This window comes from Vicia villosa, linkage group LG2, assembly GCF_029867415.1.
Source record: "Vicia villosa cultivar HV-30 ecotype Madison, WI linkage group LG2, Vvil1.0, whole genome shotgun sequence".
NCBI lineage: Eukaryota > Viridiplantae > Streptophyta > Magnoliopsida > Fabales > Fabaceae > Vicia > Vicia villosa.
In genome coordinates, this window is record NC_081181.1 from 27,342,472 (window position 1) to 27,364,105 (window position 21,634).

The 21,634-nt window shown below is 33.5% G+C and overlaps 1 protein-coding gene across 2 annotated transcripts; it reads right to left on the reverse strand.

The window, feature by feature from the left end:
- Positions 1-1,418: 1,418 nt before the first annotated feature.
- Positions 1,419-19,898, reverse strand: LOC131649758 (uncharacterized). Of its 2 annotated transcripts, XM_058919514.1 has the most exons (33): positions 19,601-19,898; positions 19,056-19,117; positions 18,433-18,525; positions 17,659-17,830; positions 14,922-15,037; positions 13,950-14,036; positions 13,732-13,848; positions 13,581-13,644; positions 13,352-13,494; positions 12,095-12,142; positions 11,939-12,007; positions 11,088-11,163; positions 10,380-10,510; positions 9,809-9,868; positions 9,609-9,678; positions 9,435-9,499; positions 9,298-9,359; positions 9,107-9,230; positions 8,961-9,018; positions 8,716-8,828; positions 5,975-6,052; positions 5,829-5,891; positions 5,596-5,691; positions 5,364-5,473; positions 4,366-4,555; positions 3,719-3,833; positions 3,153-3,265; positions 2,989-3,066; positions 2,454-2,519; positions 2,208-2,333; positions 2,028-2,084; positions 1,857-1,937; positions 1,419-1,757 (listed from the first exon to the last, which is right to left on the reverse strand). In XM_058919514.1, exons 1-33 carry the CDS (start codon positions 19,722-19,724, stop codon positions 1,707-1,709), a joined length of 3,078 nt encoding a protein of 1,025 aa, XP_058775497.1. In that variant the 5' UTR covers positions 19,725-19,898; the 3' UTR covers positions 1,419-1,706. The 2 variants fall into 2 exon arrangements, with proteins under 2 accessions (XP_058775497.1, XP_058775498.1); XM_058919515.1 differs by lacking the exons at positions 17,659-17,830; positions 19,056-19,117; positions 19,601-19,898.
- Between the last annotated feature and the right edge of the window lie 1,736 nt (positions 19,899-21,634).

The window sequence follows — 21,634 nt, forward strand, 5'->3', positions numbered from 1 at the left end:
ATTCGCAATTCAAAACAACGAAAGCCTTCCGCCTACTATTTCCATTGTCGGACCTTAAAATTACAATTCCAAATCCAAGTTTACTAGCTTCGTTCCGAACCCAATCAATCAAATGCTCGCGACTACCGAAGCTCCGATCATTTGTAAATTGTTGCCGAACATCAACCGCATTGATCATAGGTCGAACGTCGATAACCGAATCGTTATTAACGTTGACAACTTCCGGAACTACTGCGTCATCGTCTTGCACAATGTTGTCCGGATGCACCATACCTAACATATGCAAAAATTAGCAAAATTGGCCAAAACTGTTTTTTTTAACTGCCAGGGCATATTTCGGAAGTTCATTTCCGAAATTTGTTAGGTAATATATTTCGGAAATGAACTTCCGAACCATCGCAGGTTTCATCAGAATTTTGTTGAATCAATGTAGTGAAATAGGGGGTGAAATGGGAGATGTTTACCTCAAATTGTAGCTTTCTATGCTCCCTTTAACATGATCAACGGTTTGAAACTTATTTTTGAGACGAAAAATGGATGGAGATTGATTGAGTTTTGGAGAGGGTTTGGAGAAGTTTTGGAGAAAAAATGATGAAATAGTGAAGGAGGGAAAATTGTATATGCAGGAATATTTTCAGAAATGAACTTCCGAAATATTCACGGTTTTGAATTTTTTTTTACTTCGAAAATGCATCTCCGAAAACACCACTTTTTTGGTGTTTTCAGAAATGCATTTCCGAAATGTATGAAAAATCTTTAAAAAAAAATAACTTCAGAGATGCATCTCCGAAGCAGGGATAATTTTGGGATTTCGCTGGGGGTGACCCCCATAGGGAGGTGGGTAAAGAAATTTTCTTTAATAGTTTCTTGTCAAAACCTAATAGAATGGACCATTTAAGGTAACGGAATGTAAGTTATAAGACTAAGTTATAAGACTATTAGGTAATGTTTTTTAGTTAAAGGACTAAAGCAAAACATTTAATTAAGTCAAGGAACTAAAAGACGTTTTAAGCCTATAATATACTTTTATACTTTTAGAACTTTTAATTGTCGCTTAACTTAAAATCTATAAATTATGTCTTATTAATAATGTCAATTTACTTGAAAGATAAATAAATAAAAATTGCATATATTTATAGACAAGAGATCGACAATTTTACTTTTAATTTAAACCAATTTAAAAAATTAAGGTAGCAACTATTGGCTGCAAACACCCATTAATTTGACTCCTATAAAGATTGTTCTTTCATGATGCACTGCTCACTTTATAGCCCTAGTATGCAGAACGAGAAACCGGGTAAGCTAGAAGATTCTAAAACCTATAGGAAATTAACCAGACTTGAAGATTATCAGATCTATATGCAAATTAGCATTGAGTACCCAAACGACACAGTTGTTATTCTTATGCATCAGTATGCTACAAACTTATGATATTTCTTTTTCATTAATAAATGACACAATTGTGTATACAAAGAACCTGGTCAATGAAAAAAACAAAGTAATAAAACCAAAACTGATAGTTGCCGCATACAAAACAAATGGAGAAAAAACACTCAATAAAGACGGGAACACAGCAGCAGAAAGAAAATAACTTTCAGACTACAAACAGATTTCCCAACCTGAACGATAGCAAAATACTCGTTTCAACTATTTTTAATTTTCTGTTCATGGTAGTATCGATGAATCCTTGAGAAGACACTTGATTCTCATCTTTGCAGTATCATTTGAATTGCAGTTTGTTGAGGCTGAGTCAAGCTCTGCAGTGCAACAAACAATACATTGCACAAGTTTAGCAACATTCATCGGTATATCTCAAAAGTTGCACTTTCTAAAATAAAAAATTAATGCTTCATAACCTTGGAAATATGATCTAAGAGCTGTCTGTCAGACTGTGAGAAGTTAGCAAAGAACTCCACAAGGTAATTTACCAGATTTATCTGTCAGTAGCAACAAATATTGTTAACAAATAAATGCATATGCAGGTTAATGCATCTTATTAAACAATGAAACAGACTCCAATTCAAGACCTGATTAAGAGGATCCGCGACATTTAAAAGGTCATCTTCATACTGATCATCTTGATCCTAGTGATTTAGAAGCAAGTTCAGAAATATAAAAATGAAAAAATATAAGTTCAGCTTAAAACTCGGACAAGATAGAATCATAATAGTGATCATGGTGTGACAATAATGGTAAATCAACCAAACCTCGCTAAATACTTTCGCCATTGCTTCAAGATGTTCATATGTGGGTTTTCCCAAAGCCGACACTGAATGAAGAAATTCTTTATCATTTTCAATGCCATCTGTTTGAACTTCTTCCCAATCACTATCCTGTATGAATAGTTTATATGCAGTAAGCTCATTAATCAGTGTATACTTAGCACACAGTTTATATGCAGTAAGTTCATTAACCAGCGTATACTGAGCGCACAACAACATTCATTAACCTACCTCATCTTCACCAGCCAAAACTTGTTCTTGTATTTCAGTTAATGCATCTGCCAGTAAAGCCACAATCTGCAAGATATTCAAAGATATACAAGTTATATTAATTACATGGAACTCCACAAGTATATACCATTATTGGTAAGACCTCTTTTTGTACAAATTTGTCCTTCACAGCCCAATTCATTTTCAAATTTAAATTAAAAAACATACAACATAAATTTTGAAACTGAACCTTGGATAACCTCAATTAACATAGATATTATGAAACTAAAACAAGCAAATTAAATTTAAATGAGTATTATATTGTATAAAAAATAAAAACATGATATATATATATATATATATATATATATATATATATATATATATATATATATATATATATATATATATATATATATATATATATATATATATATATATATATATATATATATATATATATATATATATATATATACAACGAAGCACAATAAATAAAGTAGATGGACAGACAATTTGGTGTTTGTCTTTCTGCTACTACAAACAAATGAATTACCTTTGTAGGAAGTGGCAACATTACCCACTGATCTGGAGCTGATTTAGCTTTTGATCTTGTGGTTATTCCTGTGCCAGACTTCACATGACAAAGAAGTTAGAAAAACTCAGCAAGCAATGTTAAAACCAAAAATAAATGATATATAAATAATATCACGGTAATACCTTAATCAGATGACCTTGAACTTGAATTTTTTCCAGTTCATTGTGTCTGCTGTTTAGCAACAAGGCCAGAGCACTTGTAGTAACTTTTATTTGATAGGCCCCCTGTATCTCACCTGCAAGCATATATTATGTGTAGAAGATTTATTTGTCATGCTCGTGTGCATATATGTGTTTTACTTTTATTAAATGCCTGTACCTCACCTGTAATCATATATTATGTGTAGAAGATTTATTTATCATGCTAATGTGTGTATGCTAATGTGTGTGTATGTGTTTTACTTAATGGAGAGATGCTCTCGGCAAAATCATACAAGAGAGTAACAAACCTAATCAGATTTTACAGCTATTTGTGTTTAAAAAATATTACAAGGTGGCAAAAAGTAACAGGAGATTAAGGATGTTTTTGAGCTCATCGCTCAATTGACATCACATGATTGAATAACTACACAATCAACTTATTTTGTATAGAGCTTATTATCGATTCAGATGGCTAGATTATTATTAACTCAAGTAACTAAGATCTCTCGAGTGCTACATAGCAAACACCACAGCACAAGGACGCTCACCTTGTTGCTTAGCCCATTCTGACATTACATAAGCAAAGGAATTATTATGTCCCTCAGCTGGAACCGAAATTAGCAAATCAATAAATTGTCCAACATTAGGAACACTCATGTGTACCTGCGTTTAACCAAACATTTGAAAAATTATTTATGTGGATGAAGGAAAAATGGAAGGCTTCTTAGCAAAACAAATAATGTCGTACAAAAGAATATAAGAGAAGATGACAAGAATGGAAACAATAAAATAAAAAGTATACTCCAAAACACAAACTCCTAGCCAAACAAATTATGTCGTAAAAAAGAGGTCAAGATAAAATGACAAGAATGGAAACAATAAAATAAAAAGTAAACTCCAAAATAAAAATTCGTAGAATCATAGCTAACATATAATAATTATTGATGCAAGAGAAACAGAGAAATGGGGAAAAATGGGAAGGTGAAAAGTAGCATTTTAGTTCTATAAGAACATTTCTAGAAGCATTATCTAGTAGTATACAAGTTTTATAAATGATCATTGCTGGAAGTACTGGCTTTCCACTTCTGTAGACAATTAATAACCATAGAGATTTGGGACAATTTACCATAACCATATAAAACTAGCAGGGGAATCATTCTAAATCAATCTAAACAAGTTGTTATATTCGTATTACCAATCTGGCAAAGACAACGAGCAAGGAGCTTCTCAGGGAAGCAATTTGAGCAGATTGCATACGTCTGACAAGAGCAGCAACCAGGTCACGTATATGTACAGCCATTTGTGATGGTAAATGCAATATGAGTTGAAGAATATAACTCCCAGCAAAAAGAGACCCAGAGCTTTCCAAATTTGGGTCTAGTAGTCTGTTCAAAGTTAACAAGGAATCAAGCAACAAATGAAAATCAGATAAGAGTACACAGACATACAAAGTAGAAAACAGAAAAAGTGAACAAAACAGTAACTAATCAGTTTACACTTTTTGTATTGATGGTTGAATCATCCACTCATACTCCCAGTCATAAAAATGTGAACAAAATAATCCTAACAAACAAATAGTAGGTACTAATAACATAAGTTGTAAGTGTATATGCACAGTCGCATGTGTATAAAACAAGGCAGCAAAACCATTTTTCAAAAATAAATATAAATGGTAGTGAGTATTAGAAGTTAAGCATTTACCACACTGTTTCTCCTTTTCTTATCTAACAGGATTGCTCAATACAAATAGCATAAAGTTCAATAAATAAATAAAAAGTATTTTAACATCTATTGTGTATAGTTGAATTAATAATTGTGTGAGATAAGAAGATTCTAGTAGCTACTCTTCCCTTTCTGTTTGCCACGCCGGCATAATTAACCTATAGTTAGATAGGATTGAGTGTAGGATGGGACACATTGGGTGTAGGATTAGGCAATCTATAAATCCCTAGATTCAGTTATGACGGGATAATAACAAATAATTGTAACACTTTCACAAAGAACGAAATACAATTTCTCTTAATTTTCTCTCATCTAACAATAATTAGATGGATTAGTCATACATATGTATTTTAGTCGATATAATTTAGTCTGGAACTGGAAGAACCTAACATGTCAAACTATGATAGAAAGGATATTTTAAGCGAAAGCGGTAATTAATTTACTGTGAAACTTGAAATAAAAGTCAACTACCTTGAAGCTACATCAAGTAAGCTTCTCATAGTAGATCCAGAATCAGGTCCCCAGAAAAGAAGTTCTTGTTTTCCCCCAGATATAAAAGCAGATAAACATTCCGTAGCATTCTGCTCAAGTAAAAGTCAATTCAAATATTTCATTCTGTGTTGCAAATTTGCAATAAGAAGTCATGGCCAAATCAGGTAATAAAATAAGATATATAAATATATATTTTATCAAACAAACTGACCTGTATTTCACTATGCTCATCACTTTGAAGGATAATTCTAATAACAGCATCAAAACAGACATCATATATTGCTTTCACTACATCGCCAGGGGAATTCTGAACAAAGATATGACATACAGAGATTAGAAAATTGTAGGATAAATACATTGTACAGAGGTCAAACTTCAAAGCTAATTAATGAGTTTAAGTTTAAAAATAAAAAATGAAAAACAAATCCATGGAAGTATACTTGCCTTCAGTAACATTGTCACCAGATCTAGTGAACCAGCTACCAAACCATCAGCCTGCTCTTGGGGCTATAAAAACATTTAAAAAGTGCATAAATAACAATGGGTATTATTTTAAAATTGTAAATTAATCCTGATTTTAATAGTCATACTTTATTTAAAATTGGTCCAATATATGGTAAGATTCTGGAAACCAATGGATGTATACATCCAGGAATGCTTTTGATTGCCTGAAAAACAAATTTCATCAGAAGACAATAAATCACCTCTAACAGTTGAAAAAATAGCTTCCAAATCGATGGTTAATGGTTAAGAATGTAGAAGCTAGCCATATATGAAGCATGATCAGTAATAAATTCAGATAAAACAAACATCATAGAGAAAGCTCATCGTTGCAGCTAAAGAGTGGTTTAAGTTTGAATTGGTGTTTCAAGTTCATAAAATTTTTAATGACCACAAAATGTCAATCATTACATTCTCCACCAGAAAACAAACAATATTCTGATACCAAGTGTTACAAACCGATATATATGGAGTAATAAACTGTAAAGCTTGTGTGACCGAATGATAGGACCTAACTGTTGCAGAGGATAATAATATGCATAAATGGAATGATAAAGACAAATGGAGTGTTTGTATTGATGGATTAACGGAAAACAGAATGAAGGAACCAACTATTCCTTCAATTCCCTGAGAGCTAGGCTTACCCTTAGAGAGAAATAAATTCCCTGCACTAACAGAATATTCTCCATAATTCCCTCTCCCACTAACCTGCCCCATACAACAGAAAAGACTCATGAATTTCCTCCCTTCTTTGCAGGCTCATCTTTTCTCTTTCTTCTTATTTTTCCTAACATATACTCTCCACATCTTAGGAACACCTTGTGGACTACTAGCCACGTCATCATTTCTCCTATTCTCCTCATTAAGTCCACCAAAGTATAGATATTTAGTACCCAAGATTATCTAACGGCTCAAAACATTTCTTCATAAGTAAGCTCTGTTAAAGAATGAACTTATAACTTTTTTAACATATCAACCTTACCTAATTGTTCATGAAATTCTTTTTGTATAGCATGCAACCTCAGTTAAATAAAACAATAAATAACTAAAAAGCAATAATAATTGTTGATATTTACAAATATATTAATAGAATAGAAAATTACGTAGCATATTACATAGTATATTTCTTTTGTAATTAATACTTAGTTGTGTAATTCACATTCACTATATAATAGAATTTCTTTGGTGCCATTCAGACACAAGGTTTCTTCAAATGTCTCTCATTATCTCTTATTTCTTATGGTATCCAGAGCCTATTGCGATGCAACCCTCCATCGTGCTTACCCAATTGACCCACTGTTTTCTGATGAGATATTTTTTCGAAAACCGGTGAAATTTTACTAGTTCAAAGAATATTTTCACCAACGTCACCACTGCCCTCTCTACACTCTCCCCTCTCTACATAGAGATTGAATGGTTCCAATTACAATATTTGTGTCGCTGACATCAAATTATGGGTTTTTGGTCAAGATTAGACCGTCTCATTATAATATCTGGGACGGTAACTGAAGCTGAAAAACCAAAATGGGAACAAATTGAGGCTCAATTGTGCAGTGTTATCAAGTCCACCCTTCACCCTGACATTCTGATCTTCTGTCCTCATATAACGTGCAAATCAGTTCGAGTCACAAGCTAAGAAAACATGTGTCACTCAACGTTTTTATGGGGTTTGTCAGTCATAGATTAATCAATAGCACTCTTAAAAATATAGAAGGGTCTATTTCAACATATCTTGGTCAAGTTTATTGTGCACTTCATGATATCAATGAGCTCATACCTCCTGTCGAAAGCACTAAAGTTGAACAAGAGAGGGCACGTGCACAATCCAGCACCTTCTTCAGGCTCTTTGCTCTGTATGGCTTGCCTCAAGAGATTAGATTTAAGATTTGGGGTTATGCCATTGTTCCAGATATATCTACATTGGATGAGAAGTAGCCTAAAAAATTTATAAGTGGGAGTCATTCCTCACTTTAGAGGTTTGTTTTTTAAAGATGAGTTTGGCAAAATTCAAAATCCTAACACATATCATAGCCAGTCTACTCAAGTCATCCTCTGATAGTTGGGATAGACAACCCACTATCAGGCCACTTAGGTCACGCTTCAAATTTCCAAACATGGGCATGAACAGAGTGTGTTGAAGGTCTCACTATCAGGCCAGCCCAAATTCTAAAAGGGTATTACAGTCTATTCAAGATTTGCTAGACAATCTACTATAAAGCTACTTAGGTCATGCTCCAAATTTCCACACATGGGCATGAACGGAGTGAGTGTGTTGAAGGTTCCATTATATGTGATATGCCTGAAAATAATTGTTTATATGTGTGGGAGGCATCCCACACTTTATAGGTCAATTTTGTAAGAATGAGTTACATCAAATTAAAAAATCAAAAACATTAAATAAATAATTTAAAATATAGATTTTAATATAACAAGTTACTTGAGAAAAATTGAAGTATTAAAAGTGATAACTACTTTAAAAAATAATATGTAAAAGAATATATCAGCATGTCATTTATGCTCTTTTACTTGTACCAAATAGTTCGCCTGCTAACTTATCCAACATAGTTTTTTCAATTATAAGATTTCAATAAATATTTAACACATATGTTATTATCAACCAGTGTGTCTATTACGTTTGTCAAACTCTGCCATAATATATAAGATCTTCATTTTCATGTAACAATTCTGTGTTTTGCCTTCCTATCTCATTCAATGCAATGTATGTAGGATATCGAGTTACAACCTCAGTCATAACCATTGTTAAATGTTGACAAAATCAAGAAACACTGAAGATAAATATTAACAAAAGAATAAGCATCAAAACCATTACCTCAAGAACTTCAAGTGCATCAATACTGATAAAAGGATCCAAAACATGTGATGCCCATACATTAAGGATTACAGGAGATATAACACGTTCTACTAATGAAGGTGATTCATGGCCTACAATATAAAATGAGGGGGTAAATACAATCAAATGACTAGCTAAACACAACACACAAACAAGTGTGGAGGTATGACTAGACCAGAAATACTCTATTATCAATAATTTAAATATAAGAAAAAGATTCTAACCTGCCTTCACTGCTTCTTGCAATGTTTCAAGTACCATGTGCAAGGTTTCATCTGATGCCTGTAAACCATATTAAGGTGACTACATATACTTGCAATAATAGTAATATATAGGTATATATGACAAAGGGATTTATATTGTACAGTACATGATTAAGAAGATCTGTAAGGGATGAAAATAAACCCGGTAATTGTGGTTGAACAATTTCTTTCTTCGCTTTAGGCAGAAGCTGAGCAAGTGCCCTGCAGGCACCTACTTTTACAGGTGGAGGCCTGTCAAGTTAAAAATCAGAAGAAAGCTTGATGTACAAAGCATACAAATTGACACAGTTTTGCTTACACATTCATTGTAATTGACTTCAATGCTGCATCAAGAGAGTGCTCTAATACTCCACTGCTTATCTGTAAATTAAGTTACAAGTTAGAGAAAGAAGGAGAAACTATCAAAGAAAAGAAAACAGGACGGAAAGCAGTTACCACAGAGGAGAATTTGGCAACTGAAGTAAAAACACGAGCATATAGAAAGGGGTATTCAAGAGAATCTGTGACAAAAGAAGGGGGAAAGTACAATAAAAAATTAATATATAAATATGTGCACATGTATCACAACTGAAGCATAATGGAAGTTTAAGGGAAGAATTGAGATATGACCTATTAGAAAGTCCTCTGCAACAATCTGCTCAATCATGTTCTTCAAGTTACTTGACTTAAACCCTGATTCCTATATGAAGGGCATAAAATATATATATCAAAGTATATCTTAGTGGAAAATAAAACTCATTTACTGAAAATGAAGATGAAAAGTATATCTGCCCAAGAGAGTTAAGAAAACTGAAAACAAAATCCCATACCTGTGTCTCAAGCAGTTGTTCTGAAAGAGATGACAAGGCAAAAAGAGTAGCTTCTCTTATCTGCCACAATTAATATGTATAGCACTGACTTTAGAACTTAGAAATGTTAAGTTCCATGAAATGATTGATGCAGAAGATAAAAAAATTTCTCGTGTTACAAATATGTTTTGAGACCATTGGAATGCATAGCATGGCAATATTAATACGACATATGTTTTCATGCTATGGATGAAATATACAGAAAAAACAGATCTTAAACCACCAAGGAAAGTATAAGGTGCCCTTTGGTTAAAAGTTGAGAGAGGGTGAGTTGAAATGTTAAAAAGAATAGTAAGGGAATCGAGAACAAGGGGAAGAAGATAAAGTTAGGCCATAAACATTAGGAGCAAGGATAAGAGAGGCTTAACAGTCTTGACTGAGGTATCATGAAATTTAAGTGAAGACTTTGGGGAATATTTGGAAAGGGATGTTGGTTTCTTCCTCAGTAATGTTTCTAACAGAGAAATAAGGAAAAAGAACAAAAATACTAGATAAATTCTAGATCCGGGGAAAACAGAAACTCTGCATTTACCCTCCACCAGCTTGGATTGCCTGCCACTTTTCTTATTTGAGACTCGGTGAACCATTGTTTTGCAGCATCTATGATGGCCAGAAATCCTTCGTCGTCAAAAGAATTGACTACCTCTTCCAGTAAAAGCACACCTACAAGAAGCAATTTTCTGATGAAGCTCGTGAATATCTCTACAACTTAGACATAAATCCATACGAATACACCAAATTACAGAAATGCAAAATACAGATTCCATATTGGGGAAAACCCAAAGTTTGCAGAACTCACAAGACTAATTGGATAACTTGAACAGTTTTGGCTACTAAACCAACCAGAATTTGATATCCATAGACCAGAGAGTTACTTCTTTTTTTTTTATATAAAATTTAAATTTGTAATGCATACTGCATGCATCGATGTATTCCAATTTATCTATCCATAAAGATACAATCCGAAATACATCCATTTGTTACCTCTACCAAAAAGGGAGGCTTGAATAAGTGATATTATGTTTGAGACTGATGCAGTTCTTTAAAAATATTCAAAAAGGGTAATACATACAAGGATTAAAGTCATAATTACAACAGACGCAAAAAATAATCATGAACAATAAACATAGGAACTTTTCAACTAACTTGAAATAAACTATATTGTCAAAAAAAAATTGAAATAAACTATAACAATTACAAATGTAAAATGACAAATAAAATGTTAAGGAGAGTTACTGACCAGAAATGCGGCAGCTATAAGTGGCATCCTCTTCATCAGCAATGAATTGGTTGGCATCCAAAGACCACGAATGAACCTAAAAATATCAAGAATAAAAATAGTCAAGGATTGGATTGCAGCAAATTTGGAAAGGAAACAAGTAGAACATCATAATGGCAACACTGTATGGCAGCATAATTTTCACTGTACCAAATCATGTTTTACATCAACCAGCAAGAAAATATGATTGATCCTATTAATAACCAGAATAAGAGATGATCCTAGGGGAGAGATGATAGAACAATTCTCTAAAAGGCCAAAAGGTCGCAAGGTACACATAGTAGAGCCTACCACCATTATTATTCACAAAATCTTAGAATTTTGAATTCGGCCTAACTCAACCCTACAAAATCAATTTGTATGGTGAGCGATGTCTCCCACTCAAATAAATACATTCTCAGCCAGGTCATATCCAATAAAGAACTCTTATCACACACCCACCCTTATGCCCATGACTTGATATCTGGAGCATGACACAAGTGATTTTTTAGCAAGTGGCTCAACAAATCATGGATAGGCTCTGATACCATCTTAGAATTTCTATTGAACCTAACTCAACCCTACAAAACATGCTTGTAAAGTGAGAGATGCCTCCAACTTTTAAACACATTTTCAGGTCATATCTTATCCAATGTGGAATTTATATCCGGAAATAAAGAGGAAAACGGGAAGGCATATGATACGAGAGAACTTGTGTCTGGATTACATAAGTATTAAATATTCAGCATCATTAATACACTAGGCTACTGCTGAACAAAATAATGACAAGTAAAAAGTTAGGAGAAGTGGGTAGGAAGACTCAAATGTTTTACCTGCTGTTCTGTCATTTGAAGAAAAGCAATTGTATAGTACACCAATTCTTTGACATTAGCTGCAACCGCCTATAAAAGCGCAAACCACAAATCAAAATAATGGTGCAATAGAACTCAACTACCAATAAAATATTTCAAGAATGTTCTAAAACAAACCTTTCCTAGTCTTGAATTACCCACAATGGTCAACAAAAGTTCAAACAGCTGTATTAAAAAATAGTTTAAAGTTATTTACAGAAATCAAGGACGTGTAAGCATAAAACTATCCCTGATCAATACAAGTTAAGATAGATCTGAGCCGGTTGATTATTTAAATAGTAAATTACACTATCCCCTATGAGATGCTTAAATTACATTGACCTGTCATCCATTTTGAATAATCACACTCTCCTATCTAAGAGGTTAATAAAGGCAGCCAATGATGTCAAAATCAATATTCTACCTAGGATGGGGTTGGGGGAGAAATATCGTAAACCAAAGAATCTTAAACGGACCATAAGATCAACCTAAAATGCAATCTTACACATATACATATGCATAAACAAACCTCTTGATAATGAGAAACATCAATCGATTTTAATATAAACAAGCTTATAAGGAGTGGGTAACAACTAAATTCAATTGAGCCTGCAAAGGATAATTTTTTCTTTTCTGAATACAATTCTCAAGGTTACAAGTAGCGCTAAATGTGAGCACCCTTCTACCCATTTTGGGACTTCAAGAGACAAAATGTAGATTTGAACATCCTTCCTATTGGATTGGGGACTTCACCGAAAATTTCTTTGAATCATCAAAAATCCTAAAGTCAGTAAAAAGAGTTCAAAACTAGTCGCGATGATGCTTAGAGTTACAAAGAGAGGAAAATAAAGGACTTACAATGCCCATACAAATAAAAATGCAATGTCCTACATCAATCTACAGGAGTGAGTATACTCCTTTGAAATAGAGAGTGCAGCAATGCAACTTAGACATCTTCTAAGGGTGGAAAGTGGATAGTGCAATGATGACTCTTGAAATTCTAAAGAGTAGAAATTGTAATTTTCGATATTTCTGTGTAATAATTGGATGAAACAATTATGAAACACTAATAAAAGATATAGATCCAACATACAGGCTCAATTAAAACATGAATCATAAGGATAAAGGTTTGACGTATAGGGATCAAGATGACAAACAATATTCAGGTACATTAACCAGCTGACAAAAACTAAAATAGGCAGGCAACTAACAAGTCCATGAACTTGATAAAGTAAAATTGAAACAAAAAGCCGTTGAACCCTTACTGATTGAAGTATCCATTGCAGATAAAATAAGTTAGTTAACTCCAACATGAAAACATGTCAAATAGTGAAATATCACTTACATTATCAAAACATGGAAGTAATAAACATCAAAAACTGCTGTTATTGTCACCTGGATAACAAAGGATTCAAGGCTTATTTCTGAGCCATCTGAATCGTATCTTCCCTCATATGAGTCTTCTGTTCCTTCAATAGATGCCAGTTCATAAACTCTCAAAGAGGAGACAAAGGTATTCCACAATGGTCCCAATACAACTACAACAAACAGCATCTTGTCAAACAAACAACAAAATAGAACTAAAGACAAAGGCTAAGGAACAAAATTATGGGACTGAACATACCCTCGAATTCATTTTTAATTAGACTTGAGAAATTCTGAATAAACTGATTCAAACACTTCAGAACCTTAAAGAAGAAAGATGTAATATCATGTTATAATGTAGGAAACTAGGGAAAAAATGTGGAATTCAACTTTTAATAAACCAACCCAACCTCCATTTTGATACTCCAATCATCTGGATTTTCAGATTGAACTGGAATTTCTAGAATAGAAGAAAATTGCTCCATCCATGGTTTAAGAAAAGGAACTATTAGAGAACCTGTTTCGGCCTAAACATTACATCATGACACGTTATGTTATTAAAAAATAAAATACACTAAACCAACAATTAACAAGAACTGTGGACAGTCACTTAAAGGCAAGAAAATACATTATAAACACCACTTATCGCCCCCAGCATAGATGTGCAAGAATAGACTATTGAAAGGGCCTTGGTTCGTATGTAAGTGTCGTATATCTGCATGGAGAAAAAAAAAATGTCATGTGACAGAAGAGGCACAAATTACAATATACACAGAAGATTGGTTTTTTTCCTTTATTTTCTTGTTCTTCTATTCTAAAAATAATGCACAGATCAAGAATTGATTTATCAAAAAAATTAAATTACTATAAATTACTATACATTGTTAAATTTTGCTTCTACGGAAATGCAAAATGCAGAAAGACAAAAAGGAGACTACTACTATAAACAAGACTTGTCAAACCATTCAATATGCTCCTATGGGAGAGATGTCAATGGGAAGAGAAGGCGTGCTAGGATATAGAATAAAGGGGAATTAGAGTTGTTTGAACAACCTGTTAATCAGTTGGTCAGTTGGTTATGTGACTGTTCAGCCAGTTAGCAAATCTTTTTATAGACCACCAATTGAGAGCTATATAAAGACTTCCAAACTAACCAACTTATTAGAGTATTATATAGTAAGGGCATTATTGTAAAACAACTGTGCTGAGTCAGCACAGTTGAGTCACAAGTATATAATCCTGCTTCACTCTTGTGTGTAACTAACTTTCTCTTTCTGTTGAGAAATGAACCAATTCAGTTACATCACTCTCTCTCCTTCTCTCTGCTCTCAATTGCTCGTACAACTCTAAACTACTCTAATTTTCCTTTATTCTATATCCTAACGTAATCACTACGGAAAGGTCATGGATTGTTTTTCATCTTGACATATGCACTTTCATTCATATAGTCCTCCCAACATCAACTTAAATCCTTCCTTCCAAGCCAAACAGCTTTGGAAAAAAAGTAGTCTAAGACTATTATGCTAACATAATTAAAGCATGTGAGAATCATAAAACTGGATAAATAGAAGGTTAACAGAAAAATAAGCAAAATTATAACCTGCGGAGAGGACACAATGGTCAGCAAACTTGGGAATAAAGCAGGTATTAATGTTGGGACCACTCTATCATCCAAGTCAGCAGAGAGAAGAACCAAGCATTTCATAGCTCCATGCACTAGAATAAAATTATTAGAAAAAAATAAAAAGTGGATTACCATATAGAAATTCAACTAGACAGTGTAATGCTAAAACAGCACAATTATTGACCATAAAATTAATAACGAAAGTGAATGATTCAACTAGTTACCAGCATCTAAGTCAAACTTAATTATTTCAATGGTTTAACATCTGGCATATGAAACTTGTGGCAATTGATCCAAGTGTTACATAAGTATGCTAAGAAAAACATAGAGCAAACAATTTGCAAATTCAAGAGAAGTGTTGTATTAGAACTTGGGTTGGACCTAACTCAACCCCACAAAACCGACTTGCAAGGTAAAGAATGTCCACCACATATATCATTATCTAATAAGTGACTCTCAGCAATTATGACTATACGCGTAACCCTAGTACCCTATTAAAATCCCTCCTGTTAATTGTTGAATCGTATAATCTTACAATCTAATAAATGTTTGTGATTATGCTTATACATCATGCTTATGAATGAATTAAATTTACACAGGTATTTTAAGTGATTTAAGGTTTTCTTTATCTTACTAAATCTATTTTATGGCTATGTCTAAGGTGAGTCATCAACTAAATGGTTCATCCATGGACCACTTTTATATGCCATTAGATATTTTTAACGGTTTAGATGATTTAAAAATCAAACGCGAACATATATACTTTCTCATAGAATATCTTTTCCACCTTCTCGTCCTCCTTCATCTAAAGCAATTCATTGGGATTTTGTGGCCACGTGTCTCTACCTACAAAATTCAGCCACAATGAATTTATCCCAATTCACCATGGCTATTTTCCAGTATTGTTTTACCAAGTTTCCATATTCTTCATGACAATTCACCATGGCTATTTTCCATTATTGTTTTACCACGTTTCCATATTCTTCATGACAATGTAATTTGATAATCATCAAATACTGAGTGATTCAGCATAAAACAACATTGAATCATAATAAATCAAATAATCATTTTATGAACAATGACTAGTTGGCAAATAGAAAATTGAAAGGATCAAACAAGTAGTTCTTATTTCCCTCGCATGAGATTTGATTCCAAATCAATTGATCTTTCTTTCATTAGCCCATCAAGGTTGACAGTAGCTTCCCTATCTATTATGAATCTTTTATGTTTTTATTCATATTTTTTAACTGCAGTAGAAAAAATATCCACTTTTGAGCAATTTAGAAGACACATTTAAGTGTGTAAAGATTGTAAAGGGCACAAGGGTAGAGAGGAAACAACCTGATATGACACAAAAACTTAGATTCTTCTTTGGCTTACTTGCAGAAAACGAGATAGCGGTAAACATGGTAGAGAGATAGATGAAATTTGGTGGGACCAGAGAAAGAACGTGGATGCAACAGATTAAAATTCAGTGTGATAATAACTATTGGGATCACATAGGTTTATTTAATCCAATGGTCAAAATTAGTGGGACACCGGTGAGGGATATAAGTGAACCCTCACCCTAGAAGCCACCCTATTTTATATGCATATGTATGAATTTTGTATGCATAAATATGAGTTTTAGAATTTTGTATAATCTTACAATTAGTGTTACGATTCCAAGATTTACGATTTTATTTCTTCTTCCTGATTTTGCGTAAAACCTCAAATTTAACTACCTTGTCTCAACCACACACCCTCGTGCCCAGGACCGAGCATCTGGAGAGTGACCCGGTTTCAAACATAGGCACTACTGCCATATTAGAAATTTAGAAATTGGACTAGACCTAACTCAACCCTTCAAAACCAACTTGTAAGATCCTTCCTAACCAGTGCCACTGCCCAAGACCATATCACAATGTAATGTGGGTCTTTCAAAGTGTTAGCCTGTTACGTACCGAATTTGTGCCTTACTGACCAACAAATGGACCAAATAGAAAATTGGTTACAGACTGCTCGTGTGGTAAATCTGTTAGAAAAGAAATGCAGCTATATTAAGGAAAGGGGTAGCAAGTGGAAGGGCATTCAACATTATTCCGTTAGAAACATTATGGTTTGAGCAGAGAGATAAATGCCCCTTCTTTGGGGAGCTTCTGATCTGGGGTTAGAGGTTAGCTTCTATAATACATCTATTTTCAATTCAATAATACAGTTTCTTTCCTTCTTTAAATCCTGGTTCCTATCACGAAGTGTTGCAAATAATGTAGATTGCACTATGTTGGGATGAATATTTCATACTTTACTTTTCTTCTTCTATAGTATAGATAACTGCTATGATATTGTTTTAGTTATGAGGGCTTGTTAAAAGTCCCACATCGGACAATATATGGTCTGAACATGTGCTTATAAGTAGGGGCAATCCTCACCCTACAGGCCGGTTTTGTAGGGTTGAGTTAGGTCTAACCACATTTCTTAATATGGCTAATTCAATTTCCTTTTTTCTAGACTAGCAATTAATAGGATTGATGTACAGTAGCCTATAATTGGTAAATCAATAATATTCAGTTTTTTCTCATCTCATTGAAGTAAAAGTGCTCCTATCATATAATGTTTTGTATATAAACTCCACAAGTCCAACTTTCACCAAAGGTTTTTCCACAATCAAGCATAGTTTTAACCGTGTCGTATAAAAATCCCACAAATCACCAACTCATAATGAACTGTTTACCTCCATTCAAGTTGGTTTGATTGTTTATCAAATTCAGGAGAAATGGCAACAAATCTGACCATAACTCGGGCCAGTCATACATTGCGATGGACGCCACAGCCATACCAATAGCCGTGCAAATTTTCCGATGAGGGTCATCTAATGCCAATAGAAGCATTCTGCGGATGATATCCTGATGATGTAATACAAAGCAGTTAGCACGAGAAACGTGCTTTTATACAATAAAAGTTGACATGGAAGAAGATTTAGTTGCATCAGTCATGTAACCATTATCTCATAGGGAAGTTAAAGCAGTCCAAAAAGTATGCAATGTGTATTCTCCTATCACTATGATTTCCATAAATTCATATTCAGGAAAATACATTATCTGCAGAGACATATTGATATTGAGATCCTTGAGAATAACGTTGAACTGTTGAAGGCTAAAACATTTGCAAATACTACATTAATTGTCATTGTCAAAGGCTAGAAACATTCTTTTACAAATAACCAAATACAAGGAAATATATGACGTGATGACAGGCTGACATAAACTGAAGGAAAATCTACTTTGTCCAAATTCAGCAAATTATATAATCTGGTTTCAAACCTCCAAATGACAAGCAAAAAGAGTATTTACAATCCGATGGTAAGGTATCCAAACCAAATTAAATCCTTATCAGACACAAGTTACCTTATATTTAATCAATACAAGCTCAGATAATAGTTTCTAGTAATGCCTTGTAGATATCAAGATTGTAATAATATTCAAAATAAAAATGAAAGTGTATTTACCTTTTCATTATCGGAAACCACAGGAGGTTCAAATGAGTCTTCACCCTCCTGCCAATGCTTTTTAACTAACTGCTTAAGAAGGACTGCGGCTAAGTAGAGGACAGTTAAATTATCCAAGATCATAAGCTCATAGAAGGAGGAAAATGAATAAATTGCTGGCAGACATTTAAGTTGTAACGTGAAACCTTTTATTTTAGTCTTAAAAGCATAAGAATCTGTTTGGTATTGGAATAAACTTTTTGTTTTCATTTCGTTTGCATTGTTTCCTACTTTCAAATGTACGAGTAGAAATCAGATAAGAGTAAGACAATGGATGGAAGAGGCAGAGCATAAATGTCCTGGTAAAGCGATTCAAAAGATTGGAAAGCTTGATAACAAGGAAAATATCAATTCTAGCATTATTTCATACCACAAAATATTTATACCTAATGACAAATCAGTAGTTTTTCCTCCACTTCTTATTTTATAGCAAGCTCTAATTCAGTATACATCACGCCAACAATGAAAACAAACATAATGACAGGTTGTAATAAACATCCATTCCAAGAATGAGTCGCAAAAAGTAAACATTCGGGATCTGAATCATAAATCATAAATGTATGTAATCATTAGAAAAAGGATATTTGGCGCAACCCCACCGCAAGCTCCTGGTTTGCAAGGACTTTTGATAATGCACTACCAAAACCTTCAAGAAAATTAACATAATAAATTTAACATTATAATATTTTTCAACCCAACATGTACAGCATTAACAGAAGAAGAAAAATAGCAGCAATTCACATTGCCTTGAAAAGAAAAAGTAAAATTATATTCTATGAAGCTCGGACACCCTTGACACAACCCCGACCCCGACACAGCGACACCGATAATAATTTGAAAACATGAATAAGTTAAATGTAATTACAAGTGTCAGAGCAAGTGTTTGACACTGACACGCCTATTGACACGCCTATTTTCAGAGGTATCGTGCTACATAGATGATGTTGACTTCAGATGGACCTTGTATAGCTAACTTAATTTCAAAAATCCATCACAATTCCTATCACATACACTACTACCCAATGCCACACCATTCAACATAAAGGAAATTGAGCAACACAAAAGCGGCCAAATAAGGGTTTCACGGAGCAAAATTCCCAAACAAGATCATTGAGGCAGCAAACAAAACCTGATTGGCGAGAGGCTTGATCAAGGGACGCTTCAGCAAAGGAGCGAACCTCCTGGTTAGGGTCGAGTGTGGCAGACAGGCAACTGAGAAGCCATTGCTGATCTTGATCCACAACATTGGCCATGATGTGACGAAGACGGAAGGAAAGGAGAAAACCCTAGAGGATGTTAACAGAACGGCGGCGTTTTTGCTTTATGGCTGCTTCACTTTGAGCTTTTTCCCGCTCAGTGGTAAGAGTGTGGAACGGAGCAGGGAAGATGCTTTTTAATTTGTCGGGATGGTTTATAGCAAGCCAAGATAGTGGTAGAAATGAAATTTTATAATTATATATTAAAATAAATATTTATGAATACACCGGATTTCTCAAGCATTTTATAAAAATAGATATATTTTTTCTTTTCTTAAAATATTCTTACTATTTGATCATATATATATATATATATATATATATATATATATATATATATATATATATATATATATATATATATATTCCTACCAATCGTTAGTTGATTCAGTGGTGATTGGCGCTGAATTTGGTAGAGAGAATTAGGGTTCGATTCCACACAATTGCGATTAAGAGGGGGTCGGAACCGTCAGACCGATTAAAACTAATTGTCATTGGATTTTATTAGTTTGGTTCGATTTTTTTCCCAGGAAAAACATAATTTTGAAACCTTTTTTAGATTAAAATCAGAGTTTAGAAAACATTTTTCTATATCTAAGCAGCAGAAAATAAATATTAGAATAAAATGCGAAATTTAAAGAGTTTAAGGGAAGAAGAAAAACACCGAAAATTATAGAAGTTCGGTCAAAAGGACCTACTTCTCTCCCCAAGAATTGATCTTGAGAGTTTCCATTAAATACTTGAGAGCTTTTAGTATGTGAAGCTCATGAACCCCTTTATACAAGGAAATGGTGGTTGTCCTACAACCATGGTAATACAAGATGGAAGATATGATTGTTTGCGTCTTCTCCATTGAAATATTGAGAGTGAAGTGACCAACCTTCCTTCCCAACGGTAGATTGAAGCGGTAAGACTTCTCTCCGCAAAATATTTTAGCACAATGTGGTTTAACGGGATAACCAATAACTTCTTGATAATTTAATAGGCTGATCTTCTAACATATGGTTTTAAACGGGCTAACCATGAACCTAATGGTAAGTTCATCATATCGAAAATCTTCGTCCTTCAAATGAACAAGACTTTATAATAGCCTTAAGGGAAATTCAACAATATTAACGATCTTTAACTTAACTAAATATTAGGAACTGATCACACAATCCCCGATCAAAGCTTTTAACGGGTTTAGATTTCAACAACATGTTTTTATCCCTAAATGAATTGTGTTCATCCAAGATGCATAAATAACATTCTCGAAGAACTTATACAATGCTACCCATCTAGAATTACAAAGACACCTCACTCCCAAAATATTGTTTCCCACAAAAGTATTTGGCTATAAGAACTATTGAGAGAAAGTGGAAAATGAAAACTTAGAGAGAGAGAGAGAGAGAGAGTGTGTGTGTGTGTGTCAATACACAAATCGAGTTATGGATGAAATGAAATGAGAAATGAAGTCTCTATTTATAGGCTTCAAATCCTCCAAAAGAGTAGACCTCATTAAATCAAAATTAATTGTTACTAATCGATTAGACCAATCGATTAATTCATTTAAATGTAACGGCTATGAGTTTCAAAATAGGTAAGAATTGATACAGAGACGTTGATAATCGATTGAGTGCATTTAAATTTCCTTTTTCTTAAAAAAAACGCGTCAATCTAATCGATTAACATAATCGATTAGATCCAGTCAAAAAATATGTTTTTTTTCTTTTTTTAATGCTCCCATCTCTTTCTATGCAACTTCTATATATACTTCTCAAGGTTTATTCTTTTCAAAATATTTTATAAAAAAAAAAGTTTTTAAGTGTTTGCGTGCTTATAGCCATATACTTATATAAAGAATGATTTTTTCTTTTACAAAAGTTTCACTCACTTACTAAATTAAGATAGCTTCCCTAAGTCTGTGT